At 36.5% G+C, this 20,505-nt stretch overlaps 1 protein-coding gene and 1 long non-coding RNA gene across 2 annotated transcripts; one reads left to right on the top strand and one right to left on the bottom strand.

Moving 5' to 3' along the window:
- Positions 1 to 506: 506 nt before the first annotated feature.
- Positions 507 to 16,278, top strand: LOC132641116 (alpha-glucan water dikinase, chloroplastic). Its single transcript, XM_060358002.1, has 34 exons — positions 507 to 663; positions 1,325 to 1,607; positions 2,272 to 2,313; positions 2,429 to 2,538; positions 2,633 to 2,711; positions 2,798 to 2,889; positions 2,971 to 3,124; positions 4,951 to 5,379; positions 5,497 to 5,604; positions 5,719 to 5,817; positions 5,949 to 6,044; positions 6,142 to 6,279; positions 6,409 to 6,497; positions 8,311 to 8,445; positions 8,659 to 8,821; positions 8,927 to 9,016; positions 9,089 to 9,274; positions 9,846 to 9,908; positions 9,984 to 10,046; positions 10,126 to 10,185; positions 10,279 to 10,431; positions 10,547 to 10,630; positions 10,857 to 11,033; positions 11,119 to 11,225; positions 11,593 to 11,806; positions 11,881 to 11,984; positions 12,325 to 12,457; positions 12,604 to 12,729; positions 13,495 to 13,605; positions 14,101 to 14,199; positions 14,557 to 14,730; positions 15,003 to 15,095; positions 15,317 to 15,432; positions 15,768 to 16,278. Exons 2-34 carry the CDS (start codon positions 1,350 to 1,352, stop codon positions 15,970 to 15,972), a joined length of 4,350 nt encoding a protein of 1,449 aa, XP_060213985.1. The 5' UTR covers positions 507 to 663; positions 1,325 to 1,349; the 3' UTR covers positions 15,973 to 16,278.
- On the bottom strand, positions 15,936 to 20,006 carry LOC132641117 (uncharacterized). The gene is made up of 3 exons (XR_009582692.1): positions 19,753 to 20,006; positions 19,340 to 19,397; positions 15,936 to 18,160 (listed from the first exon to the last, which is right to left on the bottom strand). It is a non-coding gene; the product is annotated as an uncharacterized LOC132641117 (long non-coding RNA).
- Positions 20,007 to 20,505: the final 499 nt, after the last annotated feature.

Genomic DNA, 20,505 nt, shown 5'->3' on the forward strand with positions numbered 1-20,505 from the left:
TTTAGGCCAGGTAACCCGATATACGGTATTATACAACTCCGTTCATTTTTATTCGTCTTATACATCAAAAATAAATGTGCACTTTTATTTATTCAATTTAAAAAATCAAGAGATAATTTATTAATGCATACCTATTTTATTTTTATTAATAATAATAATAATTATTGAGTTGAAAACATTAAAGAATTATTAGTAGTTGTATAATTTTTGAGTTATGTTTGATTTATTTTGACGATTTAGCAATAATTAGGTTGATATAGTAAAATTGACGTTCTATTTATGCCTTCTTCCCAACTCAATACATGAGAAGTAAAAACAGATGGAGGAATATTATACCCGGAGGGAAGTATTATAGTTAATATATCAATCTTGTATAAAATGTATAAAAAGTGTAAGTGTTTATACACGAATATATTGAAAATTTGGCGTTTATACACAAAAAAAAAAAAAAAAAAAAAAAAGAGCATGGGCCACAGGCGTAAATATTTTCAAATATAAAATACCCTTTCTTTACGTTTCTGGCTTCCACTTTCCACTCTCCAATCCCATGCTCTCGGTACTCCAATCTTCACTCTTCATAGCTTCGTGAACTCAACTTCTTCGAGTTTCTCGACACTTCTTCTCTGATTTTTCTCATTTTTTTCACTTGAAATCCACCTCGAGGTAAATTTCTTGTGATTTTACTCTACATTTTACATAATTTAGGCTTGTGTTTTTATGTGTTTTACGATTGACTGATTGAATTTTAAAATGTTTTGATCTGAAAATCAGATTTTTTTCACGTTCAAGTTGAGTTTGTGGTTAAATCATTGTTATTTCAATTGAAATTTAGCAAACTTTGGTGTAAATTTTTAGTGTTTTCATGCTTTAATATATATACAATTGAATTTTGGTGTTAATAATCAGTGTTTTCTGGAAAATTTTGGTGGATCTCTCCGATGCATCTCTGATTGTTTATTTAAGAAAAAGAAAAAAAATAAAAAAAAAGGAAAAAGCTGTTGTGTATGTATAAAAAGTGCTTGATCAACTTTTATTCACCGACATTCATTTGATTTGATTATAATACATACATAAGTCATACAAGTATATTACTTTATTGCCTTTAAAGTATTTCGGTTTTGGTTGACATGTTCTGAATAGGTATACAAATAAATACGCACGCACGCACCGCGACTTACATTTCATTATTCGCGAACAGTCCATTGCTTTTTGTGTATATGCGGTGTCTGAATTGATTGTTTTCGTGTTATATGATTATTCACGAATAGTTCATTGCTTTGGTGTATATGAGGTGTCTGTATTGATTTTTTTTGTGTTATATTAGCACTGAATTTAGGCAGGAAGGGAATATGAGCAATTCTATAGGGAATAACTTGCTGTATCAGGGATTCCTTACCTCAACAGTGTTGGAACATAAAAGTAGAATCAGTTCTCCTTGTGTTGGAGGCAATTCTTTGTTTCAACAACAAGTGATCGCGAAATCGCCTTTATCTAGTGAATTTCGAGGTAACAGGTTAAAGGTGCAGAAAAAGAAGATACCAATGGGAAAGAAGCGTGCTATTTCTAGTTCTCCTCATGCTGTACTAACCACTGATGCCTCTTCTGAGGTAAATAATGCTGAACCTACACGCTTATCTGTTTGACAATATGCGATTTTCTATAGTTACCACTCAATTAGGTCGTCAATTGGAGAATCTTTTCTCACTTACTATTATATATAGTTAGTCCGTTGCTTGACTGCACAGAAGCAATTCTCTTCCTCTTTCTGATTTCTTCTGCTTGGCGCCTAGAAATTGACAACTTAGCTTGATTACACATTCTGCCACTCACAGCGTAAACACTGGTATCTGAATAACTTTGCGTAAATGCTGATAATGCCTATAAGATTACTTTAACTTATCTTGTCTCTTTTTTGTTTCTCTTATCCTCAAATTTTATCTTTCATTCCTGAATTATATTTGGTGCTGGAGTGGGACTCTCCTTGATGATCAGTTGCCATGACAGAATTCTCTAAAATCAAATAGAGAATAGATGTCTATTTTTTCCCTTCAGTGCTACCATATATCGCCAATAAAACTAGAGTTCGAGATGGGTAACAAACACTGAGTAGATTGTGTACTATGAGAATGTATAATGAGGTGAAAAGAAACGCCAAATGTCGTTTATTGGTAAATATAGAGCACAAGAATTAGAACTCTGCATCCATGATTTTTAGTTTGCCATGCAAATATCTTTGTAATATCCCCTACTTTAAATGTTTTTTTTTAACAGCTAGCAGAAAAGTTCAGCCTAGAAGGGAATACTGAGCTACAGGTACACGTGTGTGACACTACCTTAGCAAAACAAATTTTTATTTGTACTTTCTTGTAAAAGAGGCAGCTTATATGTCTCATGCTGGTTATTCAAATTTTCTTCTGCACTTCAACAGGTTGATGTTAGGCCTCCTACTTCAGGTGACGTGTCTGTTGTGGATTTCCAAGTTACATATAGTAGTGATAAACTGTTTTTGCACTGGGGGGCAGTAAAGTTCGGGAAAGAGTAAGTTCAGTTGCAAATTGGACTGTCTATCATTTTGAGAAATCTTAAGCTTATGACAACTAACCGTCCTTGTACTATTCTCTATATGTCTTAGTACATGGTCTCTTCCTAACGATCGTCCAGATGGAACCAAAGTGTACAAGGACAAAGCACTGAGAACCCCTTTTGTAAAAGTAAGTTGGAAATGGTTTTTCTGCTCTAATTGGTGTATTATGTTATGATGAAAAATTGATTTATCGAGGAAATGTTTTACTTTTAGTCTGGCTCTAACTCCATCCTGAGATTGGAGATACGGGACGCTGCTATAGACGCTATAGAGTTCCTCATATACGATGAAGCCCGAAATAAATGGTAAATGAGTATCTTTGTGAAAGAACAGCATAGCATTTTGGTTAAAGAGCTGCATGAATTTCATTTCTGTCTCTTCTTCAGGATAAAGTATAATGGTGGTAATTTTCATGTCAAATTGTCAAGAAAAGAGATACGAGGTTCAGATGTCTCAGTTGCCGAGGATCTTGTACAGATCCAAGCATATTTGAGGTGGGAGAGGAATGGAAAACAGAATTACACCCCTGAGAAAGAGAAGGCAAGTAACTTATTCCTTTAGTCCCACACCTTTCAGGGGCAGTCGTACTGCAAATTGTTGGTAGCTCCAAAAACATCACTTAATCGATCATTCAAGCTAATCTTATTTCAAGCTTTTTTTCTGCTGAAACCTGAGAATTAGTTACATTGGCATATTTTGTAAGTCTCAACCCTAATTCGGGATTTCTATGGGATTTAGCTTGTCAACTACAGTCCTATGCATTCCTATCCATGAACACAAACTACTGGTTGATATTCTTTGTTGTTGTTTACTTACTTTTTCAGAATATGTCAACTGGTTGTTTGGTTCATGGATAGGAAATGATAGGATTGTTATTGCTCCTCGTTGCAAAGGGAAGACTTATTTAAGGGGTCAAGGGACTTGGTTCCTGAGCTCCATTTCTCTCATGCTAAATTGTGTGGGGTTGGTTTTAGGGTCAATATTTATACAAGGCTAGTGATGGCTAAGTCTACCAAGATTTTATAGTTACTTTCGAAAAATGCTAGTCTTAGAGTCCACGATGAAGCTTGAAATTTTGACCAGGACCAATCAGTAAGCCAATTTTACATGATATCAAGTATAAAGTTCCCAAGTGAGTGTCTATTGGTGGCCAAATCCTTTCGTTTTTTATGGAAAAGAAAGACATTATTATTATCCAGCGGATGCATATTAAATTACAGAATGTTATAGTCGCTTATTAAAAGCTAGGAAGTAGGAACCAATAAACAAAAAGTCTGTATCATCTATATAAGTAAAACTATATCAGAAAGCATTAAATTTTTTTTGAAAAGCCAGAAAGCATTAAGTTGTAAAGGTTGGTATTTCAAAATTGTGTAATATATCTCTGCGGACGTAAAAATATCCAACAATGCTCTCGTCCAGGCGAACAAGAATTGTTTCAGAATGTGAGGGGTGGGCCCATTATCCACTAGAGTTTCGGATGCTGGACTACTGGCCCTTTAGGATTTCTCGGTTATTAAATTAAGAATTGTTTTAGAGACTTTGGCATCACCCAAGACCCGAAATATGGTCAGTAACATGCATTGAATTGCTACAGCACAAAGCTAATGCAACAATTTTTTTTTTTTTTTTTTTTTTTAAAAGAAACTATGTCAGCCGTGTGCTTAGGGGGTGGTGGGCAGGGGCGGTTTTATGTAGTAATTTTGGGTTACGTGAACACATGGTCTCTCCATAAAACTAGGTAGTTTATGTATATATTTTTTAAAATTGTATAATATTAACTGCTGGAACACATGCTACAAGAAGGCTAAATGGTGCACTTGGTTGAAGGTTGAGTTATATACCTAGAGGACTAGGAATCAATTCCCACTTAATACGTTTTTTTGTTATTATTTTTTTTTAAGTGGTGAACCCATATTCTAGAAATCCTAGATTCGCCTCTGGTGGTGGGGTGAGGAAGAGTAGGTAAGAGAGCAGAAATTAGAAAAGAAACTGAAACAAAAGAAAGAGACTAAGACAGGTGGGAAGGGAGGGAATATGGCCTGGGAAGGAAAGGGGCACATGTAGGGAAGATGCGACACGTAAATAAAGAGTAAGACTCCCCCCCTCCTCTTTTTGTGTACCAAACAACACTATCTAGTCAAGACAATGATGGTTGATATACCGTAATTTGGAGAAAAGCTCAGCTCTGGTCAAAGGAACATTGCGTTTGTTCTTTCTCAACTGTAGTCTTTTCAAGCTCTAAATTCTAATCATGTTGTCGGTATTCAGATATTTCTCTCTTTATTTGGGATATCCTAACCCATTACTGTTGGAGATTTTTTTTTATCACTTAGTCGCTGATACTATTTGTTCTGCATATTTAGGAGGAATACGAGGCTGCTCGAAGAGAGCTACAGGATGAAATAGTTCGTGGTGCCTCCATACATGACATTCGAGCAAGGCTAACAAAAACTAATGATACAACTAAGGGCAAGGAAGAGCCTCTTGAGCTTGAGAAAGGCATTACACCTGATGAGTTGCAGAAAAAGATTACAAAAGGAGAGATAAAAACTCAGGTGGTCAAGCATCTGAAAAAAAGTTATTCCACTGCTGAAAGGATCCAAAGAAAGAAGAGAGACTTTGGGTTGCTTATTAATAAGTATCCTTCCAGTCCTCCAGTACAAGTACAAAAGGTCTTGGAAGAACCAAAAGCCTTATCTAAAATTGAGCTTTATGCCAAGGAAAAGGAGCAGCAGGTTCACGACCCAATTCTAAATAAAAAGATCTTTAAGGTCGATGATGGGGAACTACTGGTTAGTGCTAACTTATAATTGACTGTAACTAGAAAACTTACTTTGAATGGATATTCAGAAATGCCCCTTACATTTGAATGGATATTCAGAAATGTCCCATTGTCTCTACATTTTAAGGTACTGGTAGCAAAGTCTTCTGGGAAGACAAAAGTACATTTGGCTACAGACCTAAATCAGCCAATTACTCTTCACTGGGCATTATCCAAAACACCTGGAGAGTGGATGGTAAGAATCAACCAATCGTACACATTTTGCAGTTCAAATAACCAAAGAAGCAAGATATAAAACCTTCCTATACCCTACCAATATTATGTAATCAATGACCATTTACATTTTCAGGCACCACCTTCAAGCATATTGCCTCCAGGGTCAATTATTTTAGACAAGGCTGGTGAAACACCTTTTTCAGCCAGTTCATCTGATGGTCCAACTTCAAAGGTGTGCTAATCAAATAGCTGCTTTAGTTTATATAACTCATTGTATTAAAGATTCAAACAAGAACGAGAAAAAAAATGAAATAGAGCCTTTATATTCCTTGCCAATATTGTGTAATCAATTACATTTTTCAGGCACCGCCTTCAAATACATTACCGCCTGGGACCAGTACATTAGACAAGGGTGTGGAGATCCCTATTTCAGCTAGTTCTGATGTTATTACTTCTATGGTATACTAAATAAATGGTTCCTTAGATGATATAAACTGATTGACCATGGGCAAAATTTATTTAACACATGGTTCATTCAATGGAATCAATTTCTCAGGTCCAATCTTTGGATATAGAAATTGAAGATGACAATTTCGTGGGGATGCCATTTGTTCTTTTGTCTGGTGGAAGATGGATTAAAAACCAAGGGGCGGATTTCTATGTTGACTTTGGTGCAGTCAAAGCAGCACTCAAGGTCTCTTTGCTTCCTAATCTCTTAAACATTACTTGTTATTCAAGTTGGATTCGAGATTTGGCTATTCTCTTGGCTTGTTATCTGTTTCATTGCTTTTGAAATGGAGTATCTTAATTGTTCTCCCATTAGGCTGCTGGGGATGGTAGTGGAACTGCAAAATCTTTACTGGATAAAATAGCAGCTATGGAAAGTGAGGCTCAGAAGTCATTTATGCACCGGTGAGCAGATCTCTTTTTTGGCTTCTATCTCTGACTTTGAGGCTCTTTACTTTTTTTTTTGTGCTTCAATATCAAGCTCTTAGACTTTTATTCATGGTATTGAGAATTTCTGGGATTCAACCCGGATGGAGTAGAGATATAGTTGATTAATGACCACAGTAAAAATAGTCTGGGATTCAACCCAGATGGAGTAGCGATATAGTTGATTAATGACCACAGTAAAAATAGTCTAGTTATGATGAATCCTGGATACTGGAATGTAAAATAGGGGAATGGATACAGAGCATTCATATTGCAACCCCAACTAATTTGGGATTGATGCATAGTTGATTGTTTGAGAGTTTGTCTAAATTCTTGCTTTACCTTTGAAGATACGAGTCCACTGATCGTTCCCACTTTGGCATTTCCTGTCATATTTTACGAGCATGTTTATATATCTTTTTTTTTTTTTTTTTGAAATTGGTAATTGTATCTATATTTCATCATGAGCAAAACAGTACATGGGTTGTACTGAACCATATTTACAGAGGTATTCCTACTTACTGATGTCCTACTCCTATATTAAATCTAATACATCAATGATTGACCTGATTACACCAAAGACATAATAACAAAATACAACTCAGCTTGATTTTCTGCTTATTATTTTCTACATTCTCAAAACACCTAGAGTTCCTCTCCTTCCAAATTGTCCACCAAATGCTTGCAGGGACCATTCTCCATCTACCTCTTTCTTTGCCTGCACCCCTGCTTCCTCCCAACTATGAAGTGCCTCTGTAAATAGTTATATTATAGAACCCAGTTTTGGCCAAGATGATGAGGAAATCAGTTTGTAATTCGGCAGGGGGGATAACTTTCACGGGTGATACCCCGATCTATTGATTTTCTTGAACAAAAGTACTGAAACTATAGCTTTGGGTTTGTTTAGGTTGCATATAGGAATTTAATATGATTGAAATACAGTTGAGTTTACATGATATTATAAGACTTCTTTGTCACAATATGGTTATGAAGAATGTAGTAAACTTTTTGTTAGAAATTATCTTTAGAAAGTATCCATATTATTAATAATATTGCTCCATAAAAGAACTATATGTAAGTAAGGTTAAGGTTATATATTTTGTATTTGGATAATGGGTAAAATAATTGGGCAAATGGGTTGAAAATATGGGTAATTGGGTGGCTCCCAAGGGTGTGGCCTAGTGGTCAATGAAGTGGGTTGAGAACTATGACGTCTCAGGTTCAAATTTAGTGGAGAGAAATACACTATGTGATTTTTTCCCATCTGTCTTAGCCTTGGTGGACAGAGTTACCCGATACCTGTTGTTGGTGGGAGGTGGCAGGTATCGTGGAATTAGTCGTGGTGCGCGAAAGCTGGTCCGGACACCTCGATTATAAAAAAAAAAAAAAAAAAAAAGGGAATTGGGTGAGTTGTCGAGGTGCACGCAAGCTGGGCCGGACACCACTGTTATAAAAAATAAAAAATAAAAAATAAAAACAAGGTTAATTGGGTGAGTTGGGTTTTTTAAGTAACTTGTTTGTGTGTATTTATATTGGGAATTGAAATTCAGTTGCCGGAATTCATATTTCCGGTGAATAGTATTTTTCGTTATATATAGGTAGAGTTTAGGTATATTTTAGTTTCAAAACATTCTAGGTACTTTATGCAAAATATTAACAGTTCAGGTACCACCCATGAAATTTACCCTTTGGCAGCCTGAGTTGTCTGGTTTGCTTGCATGCATGATTTCTGATTTGGTTGTCAACTGATGTGCTGAGTTTTTAACATCATGTCATATTTTACTTTCAACAGGTTTAATATTGCAGCTGACTTGATAAAAGAAGCCACTAGCGCTGGTGAACTTGGTTTCGCTGGAATTCTTGTGTGGATGAGGTTCATGGCTACACGGCAGCTGATATGGAACAAAAACTATAACGTAAAACCACGGTACATCTCTTCTTATATCTACATCTATATGTACCTTAGGGATCCTTGAACTTAGGTTCTTGTCCTTAATTATAATGCCAACGTGCTGAAGTATGAGTCTCAAATTCTCTCATTAATCTTGTTTTTGTATTCAGATAAATTGCAGAACTATTTATGTCATTGTAAGTGCCAGGCATTCCGATTTGACTGTTCCTTTTGTCTTTGTTGTTACAGTGAAATAAGTCAAGCTCAGAACAGGCTTACAGACTTGTTGCAGAATGCTTTCACCAGTCACCCTCAGTACCGTGAAATTTTACGGATGATTATGTCAACTGTTGGACGTGGAGGTGAAGGGGACGTAGGACAACGAATTAGGGATGAAATTTTGGTCATCCAGGTTCATATATATATTTCATCTTTTTTCTGGCCCTTCCACTGATTGTGTGTTTCTAGTTGCCTTTAGTGAAGATCATGTTGATAAGAGATCTTTTCCTAATTTCAGAGGAAAAATGACTGCAAGGGTGGCATGATGGAAGAATGGCATCAGAAACTGCATAACAACACTAGTCCTGATGATGTTGTGATCTGTCAGGTACTGAGATGCAAAGGCAAAATTGTTGAAACTTCTTGGTCAGAATAGTTTAATAATGTTATATTTTTGCAGGCGTTGATTGACTATATCAAGAGTGACTTTGATATTGGTGTTTATTGGAGGACCCTGAATGAGAATGGAATAACAAAAGAGCGTCTTTTGAGTTATGACCGTGCTATTCATTCTGAACCAAATTTGAGAAGAGATCAAAAGGATGGCCTTTTGCGTGATTTAGGTCACTATATGAGAACACTGAAGGTTAATAATAACACTATCCCTTCTCTTGACTTTCTTCACTCCATCTTGGTTGTGTCCATGTTGACTGATGCCTGGTTTGGGAGTTTATGGATAATTTTTGCATCTATATGTGGATCTTATTTTGCACTAAGGTATTATACTCTGAAAATTTGTAGTTCTATCCTTTCTGTGCCACTTCAGCATATCTGTCAGACTAGTATTGTCCTAGCTTGGGTTGAGGTTAATCTCTGTCCTTTGTAGTTACATGAATATGCACATCTATTCCTTCTTAAAACTGTTAAGACTTCATTAATGTCATTTGAAGTATATGATCTATCGATGTAATGTGAGACCAATATCTGTTTTGATAGGGAAGAAATTATTATGTACCGAACAAATCAAGCTGGCATAGAAACTAACTGCCCTAAAGAGGTTTAATTCTCTCTGTCTTGAGGAGACTTGTGTACTGCGGAAATTTTACTTAAAAATGTGTGCTCGATTGTCCATTTAATTTGAGATGACTTAGGTCTTACCTCCTAATATCTTTTCTATAGAGCTTGAAGACCTCAGTTTAATGGTGATCTATTTACAGGCTGTTCATTCAGGTGCAGATCTTGAGTCTGCTATTGCAAACTGCATGGGCTACAGATCTGAGGTAGTTCTGTTTACAGGAAACTTTGTTTTTCTACTTTCGCAACTTTCGTCTTACATAGTGCTTGGTTATCATCAGGGAGAAGGCTTTATGGTTGGAGTCCAGATAAATCCTGTATCAGGCTTGCCATCTGGCTTTCAGGTAGTACTTGTCAACCTGCATCCTATTTGTGTATTGCTGATTCTAGAATTGATTTACGTAATATCAATTTTCCAAATAGGACCTCCTCCATTTTGTCTTAGACCATGTGGAAGATAAAAATGTGGAAGCTCTTCTTGAGGTAACTCCAACTTTCTTGTACTTTTGTTGTTGTTTGCTTAATACATAGTACTTCCCACAGACTTTTATATCTCTCTGAAATTCTTGTGTGTAGGGATTGCTCGAGGCTCGTGAGGAGCTTAGGCCTTTGCTTTTCAAACCGAACAACCGTCTGAAGGATCTGTTGTTTTTAGACATAGCCCTTGATTCTACAGTTAGGACAGCAGTAGAAAGGGGATATGAAGAATTGAACAACGCTAATCCGGAGGTACTTTATGTTAAATGTTTGTCACAGTTTTAGAATTAAGTTTCTTTGTCTATGTGTTTTATTTATTTCAAAGCTTAAATTTGTTCTCTTCATGGTCATGTTACTTTTTTCACAGAAAATCATGTGCTTCATCTCCTTCGTTCTTGAAAATCTTGCACTTTCAGTGGATGATAATGAAGATCTTGTTTATTGCTTGAAGGTAACTATAATGTTTTAGTGTGCTGCTGTTTCCATTGGCTAGATGTGCTGGTTCTCATGAATAGTTTGGAGATAGATATCTAAAATGTGCAACAATCTGATATTTTTAGGTTTGAACTGCTTTTCTTTTGAGCAGAAAAAAGAAATCAAGTCCATTGGAATTTTCATTACATCCTGCAAATTCAACTACAAAACTTTGTTGATGATATATCCTTTTGTTTATAAAGGGATGGGATCAAGCTCTTTCAATGTCTAAGAGTGGAGACAACCATTGGGCTTTATTTGCAAAAGCTGTGCTCGACAGAACTCGTCTTGCACTTGCAAGCAAGGCTGAGTGGTACCATCACTTATTGCAGCCATCTGCGGAATATCTAGGATCAATACTTGGGGTGGAACAATGGGCTGTACGTTTTCCATCACTCAAGACATCACTTACACATTCAGCACAGAATTATCATAGTAATTTATCACAGTGGTTATTGGTTGCAGTTGAACATATTTACTGAAGAAATTATACGTGCTGGATCAGCAGCTTCATTATCCTCACTCCTTAATAGACTCGATCCTGTGCTTCGGAAAACTGCAAATCTGGGAAGGTTGTTATATTTTCATACCTCTATTTGCTCTGAGATACTGCTAGTAGCATGTTAAGAATATGTGCACTCTTATGAATTATTTACTGGTCTCAAAAAACTGTGACAGTTTTGAGTGGTATACTTGTGTGCATTAATATAAAGGATGCAATTTTCTCGGTCTAGAAGTATTGGTAAGTCTTACTTAGAAAGAGAGATTTTATGTATTGGTAAGTATCTGATTTATGTTGTAAATCAATAAGAGGATATTGCAACTAGAGAAACAGGAAATAGATCTTCCTTTTTTGTTTCCGTTTAACTGTCTGAGGAGAGGAGGGAATATTCTTATCATGGTTACTTCTCTTATGCAACTCTCTTCCTCGTATTGCAGTTGGCAGATTATCAGCCCAGTTGAAGCCGTTGGATATGTTGCCGTTGTAAATGAGTTGCTTTCAGTTCAGAACAAAACCTACGAGAAGCCCACGATCTTAGTAGCAAAATCTGTTAAAGGAGAGGAGGAAATTCCTGATGGTGCTGTTGCCCTGATAACACCAGACATGCCAGATGTTCTTTCACATGTTTCTGTTCGAGCGAGAAATGGGAAGGTAGTTTCTTCTTTTGAAAATTGTTTAGAGGTTGAAATAAGATTGTTTGTATTATTGAAGGAAAGTTTTGTTAGGTTTGCTTTGCTACATGTTTTGATTCCAATTTATTGGCTGACCTCCAAGCAAAGGAAGGAAGGATTTTGCTCTTAAAGCCTACATCGTCAGACATAATCTATAGGTAAATTCAATTATTTGTACGAGTCTTGCTCAAAACCTTATTGACCATTTGACAATGTCAAACAGATATTTTTTGACCATGATTTTCTCAAGTGAATGTTTAACTCGTTTTATCCTAAAATTTGTGCCTATCACGGTGTTATAATGTTGTTCTTGAAGTTCAGAAGTTTGTTTTGGGAAAAATGAATAAAGTCTTGAAACAAAATCAAGGATTCTGTCACAGGAAATACTTTTTGTTTTGGGCACGGCTCATTTCTGTCTAAGGGGCAAGAAATCTATGAGTGGCAGTTTAACGGTTATTACTCTTTTCTTTTCTGGTTTTACTTTTTGGCATCTAATAGTGAGGTGAAAGAGATTGAGCTCCAAAGTTCAATTAACTTGGTAGAACCTGAAACTTCAGCAACACTTAGACTGGTGAAGAAGCAATTTGGTGGTTCTTACGCAATATCATCCGATGAATTCACGAGTGAAATGGTGAGGTTGGCAATATTGACTGTTTATTAGAAGACTAAACTGCTTTCTCCTCTTTTTCTGTTGACCTATGTGAGAAGCTGCTGATAGTTGATTCTGGAAACACTCTGATGACATTTCTCAAATTTATATGATAATGATATATCTAGGTTGGAGCTAAATCACGTAATATTGCATATCTGAAAGGAAAAGTGCCTTCCTGGGTGGGAATTCCTACTTCAGTGGCTCTTCCATTTGGAGTCTTTGAGAAAGTACTTTCAGACGAGATAAATCAGGTTCTTTTCTATTTAATCAAAAACAATATCAGCTTATTTTCCATTCATATTTCCATTTGTTTGTTTTACAAATACCCTCCACGCTGCTTTTTGTTGCTGCAAAGAACTCTTGCAATGCTATAATTATTGCTTAGTCAACGAACTTCCATTTCCATCTCTCTAATGAGAAGTTCTAGCAAGATCACACCAACACCCATGAAAAGAAGAGATCTAAAGTAATCTAAAGTAGGTATCTTTTTCTTATCATAGCGAAGAAAAGAAAATCGTTTTTGGTAATTATATAGTTTGTTTCCTGGATAATTGGATCTTTTAAGGGGGAGGAGGAGGAATTTTAATCCGGAACTGCTCAAGGAATCTTCTGATTGAAGTGCAAAGTTGTTTTATTTATTAAAGAAAACAGAAGGAGAAGAAGAAAGAGAAAAGAAGATAAGGGGAAAACTGATCTAAGATAATCTAAAATAAGGTGCTTTTTATGTTATCATAACAAAGAAAAGAGAATCATTTTTGGTAATTGTACAATTTTCTTCCTGGATCATTGGATCTTTAAGACGAAGGAGGAATCATAAAAAAGCAAAGAAAATCGTTTTTGGTAATTGTACAATCTGTTTCCTGGGTCATTGGATCTTCGGATATGAATCTTTGGTATTTTACAATGTGACATTTGAGATGGATCTCTCATACTCTCTCTGCCTGCGTTTCTCTCTTTTGCTTTATGTGTTTCTAAGAATGATACCAATTGATGGAATTGTTTTCTAAAATTCACAGGGAGTGGCAAAAGAGTTGCAAATTCTGACAAATAAACTATCTGAAGGAGAGTTCAGCGCTCTTGGTGAAATTCGCAGAACTGTTTTAGATCTTTCAGCACCAGCGCAATTGGTATCTTCGTCTATTCTCTTTGTTTCTGATATATTATGCCTTAGTGCAACTTACTGAAACTTTTGTAAGGTGCGACAACATTTGAGTTCTCTAATCGGTGGTTTAATTCTCTTTTCATCATCCTCCCAAGCTAGGAAAGTCTTTTCTTTTGATTCAATCCTTTCAGACGTGTTTTTTAGTCTTACATAGAAATTCACAACCAGGGTCGTAAATACCTTGATCATTTTTTTCTTTCTTTTTTGATTCAATCATTTCAGACGTGTTAATTAGTACAACAACAACAACAACAGACCCAGTGTGATCCCACAAGTGGGTCTGGGAGGGTGGGGTTTATGATCTTACCCCTACCTTGCGGGTTGACGTGTTTATTAGTCTCAAATAGAAATTCATGACCAGGGTAGTAGATAACTTGATTTTTTTCAAAGGCATCCGTATATACTACATCAGAGAAGATTGACATCTTTGGCCAACACACTTGTCATCATATCTTTGTAGGTCAAAGAGCTGAAAGAGAAGATGCAGGGTTCTGGCATGCCTTGGCCTGGTGATGAAGGTCCAAAGCGGTGGGAACAAGCATGGATGGCCATAAAAAAGGTAAAACCTTCTGTAGCATTCCTTAACATCTGTAATTCTGTTGCTCAAATCTTATTGTGACGGGTAGCAGGCTATAGACAGATGGTAATATTTTACGTAGAAGCCTCTTTTTGTCAAGGATTTCATGAAGGACAAATTCATTCTTGGAGTGCTAGGTGTATCTGGCTTTTCAAAGCTTTCAGATATCTGTTGATTCTTGAAATACTGGCACCTTGGGAGATTTTGCTTGTCACATTTATATATTAGATGTTTTCAAGATAACCTTTTCCATTCTTAGGGAATCAATTTTTACTCCCTCTTGCCGCTACCTCTCTGTCCAGTGGGTGGATATGTATTTTCATTTTTTCTGTTCTCCAGGTGTGGGCTTCTAAATGGAATGAGAGAGCATACTTCAGCACAAGGAAGGTGAAACTGGATCATGACTACCTGTGTATGGCTGTCCTTGTTCAAGAAATAATAAATGCTGATTATGCATTTGTCATTCACACAACCAACCCATCTTCTGGAGACTCCACAGAAATATATACCGAGGTAGAATCAGATCAACTGTTTTCATCATACTATTGGAATTTAGTTCAACATTGAAAAATGACTATATCCTAACTTAGCAACTGTCCTCTTCCTCAACTTTTCCTTCCTCTATCTGCCATTATCTCAACAAGTAACCATATTTCTTAGGTAGAACATTAGTTGAAATTAGCTTATACAAGAGGCATAAAAAAGAAATCACTAAAACATGATGTCTTGGAATATGTTTGTTTTCATTCATGGCAAAGGATGCTTATCTCTTTCCTTCTGGACAGGTGGTCAGGGGCCTTGGAGAAACACTTGTTGGAGCTTATCCAGGCCGTGCTTTGAGTTTTATCTGCAAGAAAAAGGATCTCAACTCTCCTCAAGTGGGTATTGGTGCCTGTTGGCCTTCCAGAGTCACATTTACCTTTTGTAGTAGACCCCTTGTTATATCCTTCCTTCCACCACACCTGCTCTGAGTAGAGAGAGGAGAAGATATTTAGTGTCCAAGCAGATAGTAATGCTTCTATTGATTGTAGTTCAATGGGAAAGAGTGAGATTCTCGCCTTTGTTCTAAATCTTCTGATGGATCTAAAAATACTTTCAGGTGTTAGGTTACCCAAGCAAACCGATTGGACTTTTCATAAAAAGATCTATCATCTTCCGATCTGATTCCAATGGTGAAGATTTGGAAGGTTATGCCGGTGCCGGCCTCTATGACAGGTAACTTCTCTCAGAAGTTATCAGTTGGTGAACTTGTTGAGACAGTTATTCAGTTACCATTTTCTTTAGTTTTGGGTAGATGAATTAATGCAGCTTTGACTTTCGGAAGTTAATATTCCTATATATCACAGAAGGACAAGCAATAAAGATTAAAGCAACCCTATAGTATCACGACACGACCCTTTACACTCCTGACCTGAACTCTTCATTGTTTTCCCAGTCTGGGTATATTCTGCATATGCTTCAATTCCATAACTGTCCTATCTGTAACAAAATGCTTTGATTTCAACTTTTAGAGCATCACCGTAACAGCCTTACTTATTGGTTTACTGCAGCGTACCAATGGATGAGGAGGACAAAGTTGTAATTGATTACTCTTCCGACCCATTAATAACTGATGGTAACTTCCGCCAGACGATCCTGTCCAACATTGCTCTTGCCGGAAATGCTATTGAGGAGCTATATGGCTCTCCTCAAGACATCGAGGGTGTAGTGAGGGATGGAAAGATTTATGTTGTTCAGACAAGACCCCAGATGTGATCATATTCTCGTTGTATCAGATCTGTGACACAATTACACGGCACAAGTCGCCTGTATGATTGTACGCAATCCAAAACATCACATCCTGTTCACTTCAGTTATTGGGTGAGAACTGAGAAGTAGGCATTGCAATCTGAGGAATTATAACAGAAACTTTGTAAAAACTAATTTAGCTCAATATGGTATAGGGAGTGTGTAAACATTGTACTGTATAAAGTATACACGCATAATTTATTTGCATCATGCACTGAATAATAATATGGCATCAAAGAAGAAATCCTTTGAATGGTTCCAGTTGTCGCATTAGCTAGCATTGGTGATTTGTGTCTGCTTTTTTCCCTTTTATTTTTTCCAAGTACTTGACGAGGGAGTGGGGATAGCTGAATTTGGCAACATTTGGTCTCATTGTCTACTTTGATCTTGCAGTTCGAATTGCAGCCTCTTGCTTATTGTGGACTGTTCCATCAGATTGTTTTATATTCTGCTAACTAGCGGGCCAATGGTTCGGTTGTCAAGATCCAAATTTGTGAGCCGCGACTAGTACCTAAAGAGCTACTACCCAATTAGGTGAATTTAAGCATTTCGTAAGTGAACGTGTTCCATAGATCAAAATAACTATTCATATCGTAGGTAATAATCTCATAGTATCATAAGTAGCGGAAAATATTATAGATAAAATTAGTATGGAAAACCACCCGAACTCCTAAATAACATAGTCAAGTAGCATCGATAAACTCTGAATACAAAGATCAAAGGCCACATCCCAAAAATTGATAAGAAGAAGTAGAAGATACCACCATGAACTATTGTGGTTGTCTCACCTCAATTGAAAAGCAAGCAAGGTCTTGAAATGGATCAACTGGTCCCAATGCTGTACTAGTAGAAAATTTGCATCAAATAGTAAATAGTGAGCCGCAAGGACCTAGTAATAAGATTACCGCCCCACACGGCGTCATACTTTGTGGATAGATGCATCAGAGTCAATAGGGTAACAGCCCGTATAAATGAATAAATAGATATCGATCTTACATTACAACGAATAAATAGATATCCATGTTTCATCAGAACATTCATGGAGCACAACAAACCATGCAGGTGGGGCTATGCGCGGTCAAAGACCGTTTATAGTTAACCTTTCTCTCGCAAGTGACCCTACCATCTATGTGTAACACGTCCAAGTGAAGGCATTTCTAATAACACGAATAAATCACATATTTCATATCGTCAATCATATACGTGCAATCATCTGTGTCATGCTTAATTTTGTCAAATCAGACATAAATCGTACTGTGACGTCTCTAGAAGTATCAAATCAATGATATAGAAGGGTAAAGTATAAATTCATAGAAGAAACATCAAATTTCAAGAAAGTTGATAAAACAATATACATGTACTAGCACGCATTCGCCCCAAATAGGTAGTTTGAAAGAAACTATGTAAGTGCTAAATCATGCTTTTAGAAAAGCAAGCACTCGAGAGACTAAAGGTCTAATTTACTTCGAAAACTGCAAGCTTCCTAGCCCCAAAATGTTTAATTATCCTTTCAATCGGCCATCAATGACCTTAATCTATGCAGAATATCAATTAAAGACGTCAATTATACTAATCGGGTACAATTCCATATGTTTTAGCCAAATCTTAGTCAAAGTCAATCCAAAATAAATTATAAATTCGGATTCCCCATTAGCTCACTCTATCAAATATGTAATATATTAGTACTATTTTGAGTCCAGTTACTAATCAATTGCTCAAATCCATTTTTTAAAACTATAGGTTAAAATTACCCATTTTAGACACTTGAATCTCATATTTTTATGGTTTAAATGAATTAAGTATAATCGCCATAGGATTTTAGAAAATTATTATCTCAATGCTCTAGATCGAAATCAATTTATTTACGATTCAAATCCGTGAGTCATTTCTCCAAATTTGTAGGAAAAAAATATAGCAGTTGTAACACATCACTAACCTTTGATATTATTTGGTGTTGCAATCACGACATGTTGGATGCTTTGGCGAACTTGCTTTGTCACACCCCAACCTTGGTGGTCCATACTCTCTCTCTCTATATATATATATATATGCATGCATCCTATTTAATGACTCTAACCAGCAACTCCGGAGAATGGAGTGTGAACATTCCTGCTGAACTTTGGTATCCTACAGCACGACAATCCGTCTACCGTACCTGTGGGCATGATCACAGCGCACAAAACGTGTCAGTACGAAAGATGTACCGAGTATGTAAGGCAATAAGCATAAACATAACATAAGCATAAGAGATACAGATAACTTGAGAAAAGATGTAGAGACAACCTGAAACTCTGAACGAGGCCACTGAGGGCGACCATAATCATGACATAAATGTAAATGTGTGCCCGTAAAATCATTCCTCACTGTGGAGGCATATATCATATCATATAACAATAATAAATCCCTCTGTGGGGTGAGCTCATCATCATAACATCATCTCTGCCCAACTGATCAGTGGCAATGCACAGCTACGTGCCTACCCGGCCGCCTACAACACGGCTCGGTAAAGAAAGAAATACATCTACGTGCACAGCTATGTGCCTACCCGGCCGCCTACAACACGACTCAGTAAAGAAAGAAACATGTCTAGATGCACATATAAGTGCTTATCCGGCCGACTATAGCGCGACTCGATAATGAAAATAAATACATATATATATATATATATATATATATATATATATATATATATATATAAGTGCAATGAAAGACTGACCTCAAAAGAAATATCATGGAAAGAGTCGGAGTGACCTATTGTCGTTATCCTCCGACTATCATTATTGTCGCTACATTTATCATTATTTGATCATTAGGCCAAAGAAGTAAAAGTACAAAGAAACATCTTGTTATGAATTATTCACAAAGCCAAAGTTAGCCAAACTCTTATGAAATATGATCGACACAACTTTTATCGGAAAGAGTGTTCCAACGGGAGGTTCGTCACCTTGGAACAATAGACAAGAAGATAAGGATTAACTCAATTAAAGGAAGTACAATCAACTCAACTTTGATGTGAAGAGTACCATAACTAATATCATTCTTCATTCGATAAACAAGAGGGATACGAAATGTGAAAGGTACTTCAATACAAGCTATCCATGAGAAAAGAGTAAGCTTAACCATTTTGGGAAATAATCGACACAAGTTGAACGGAAAGTCTTTTAATCGATAGCCAAAAGGAGATGTGGACCATAATTTGGTACAAGTCATAGATGAGTATGTGTCAGCTCAATTATCATGGAACGCGATTGATCCAAGTTAGCGGAACAACTTTTCAATGAAAGGTCATTTGAAATCTAGTCATGCCACAAAGAGAATAGAAAGCCCTACATACCTCGTCGATGGAGTTATATACATTTTCCCGAGTCCTCGAACGTCTTACGAATGATTTCCTACATAATACAGACTATTCAAGATCAAAACCAAGGTCATAACTTATAGAAATCTTCATTTAGACATTTAATCGAGCAACTCATGGGCGTGAATTTATAGGCCTTTTTGTAGCGTAATTTCCTCGTAAAACGCTATGAAATTCTACTTTTATACTCCTCCTCGTCAATACGATCCAATCCATATCAACACAGCTCCAAACAACACGTTACAACCACATAAAACAGCCCAACTATCAAGCCAAGTCCATAAGAGTTCACAAGAATTGTCAAAGCTTATTCTATGGGGTTTTCACCAAATTTCTAGGTTTAATTACTTATAGAAGTTCAAAGAGATCAAAAGGAAGTTAAAATATACCTTAGATGATCAAAATCACTCCAAAATCCAAGTTACTTCAAGGTGAAGTTCTTATCCGAGAAGCAATTTAGTGAAGAAATCACAATTCCGTAATTGCCATGTTGTTCTCCATGTTGAAGTTGTTTGATTTGCTTTTAGGAATGTTTGTGATTGATGGGAGAAGGTTTGAGAATATTACTTAGGGTTTTCTAGTCCTTTTATGGTGAAGAAATAAGGAATTTTCGTCCAAGGCTATGTATATATATAGAGGCAAAATAAAGCCACCGACTATGTTCACTGTTCAAGCAGCAGTTTGCATCCTTGGACGAAAACGCGACTATCTCTCTACTCCAATGTCATATTGACGAACGGTAAAATGCGCTGGAAACTAGACTCGTAGACCTTCGATTTGGTAGGTGGATCACCCTGTAACTCCAAGTATATTGAGAGAAAAGCTCCGAGACATCTGACCCAAATTTCAGTGAAATTTACAAACTTAACTTGTGACGCCTGTTGTCGACTTTCGTATTACAACTCGTTTGACTTCCAAACTTAACAAGAGACCATTATACAATTCAAATACTTTATATCATTACTTGCTTAGCATGTGGAGCACTCCTAATCTCACCCAAAAGTACAAGTTATCGTATTCCTAACTTGCCGACTTTTGACGAAACTCATGCTTCTTTGATTCATTCACCCTCCAAATCTTCCGCCACTTACTAATATTATTTATAGACTCTTGTAACCATTTTTATTAATAAAATCAATCCC

The sequence above is a fragment of the Lycium barbarum genome, chromosome 5 (assembly GCF_019175385.1).
Source record: "Lycium barbarum isolate Lr01 chromosome 5, ASM1917538v2, whole genome shotgun sequence".
Lineage (NCBI taxonomy): Eukaryota > Viridiplantae > Streptophyta > Magnoliopsida > Solanales > Solanaceae > Lycium > Lycium barbarum.

Bases quoted from the DNA above. Each gene is read 5' to 3' on its own strand.
- LOC132641116 (XM_060358002.1), top strand. From the start codon at position 1,350: ATGAGCAATTCTATAGGGAATAACTTGCTGTATCAGGGATTCCTTACC. The intron at 5,605-5,718 runs GTAAGAATCAAC...TTACATTTTCAG, and splicing joins AAACACCTGGAGAGTGGATG to GCACCACCTTCAAGCATATT. The intron at 10,047-10,125 runs GTAGTACTTGTC...TTTTCCAAATAG, and splicing joins GCTTGCCATCTGGCTTTCAG to GACCTCCTCCATTTTGTCTT.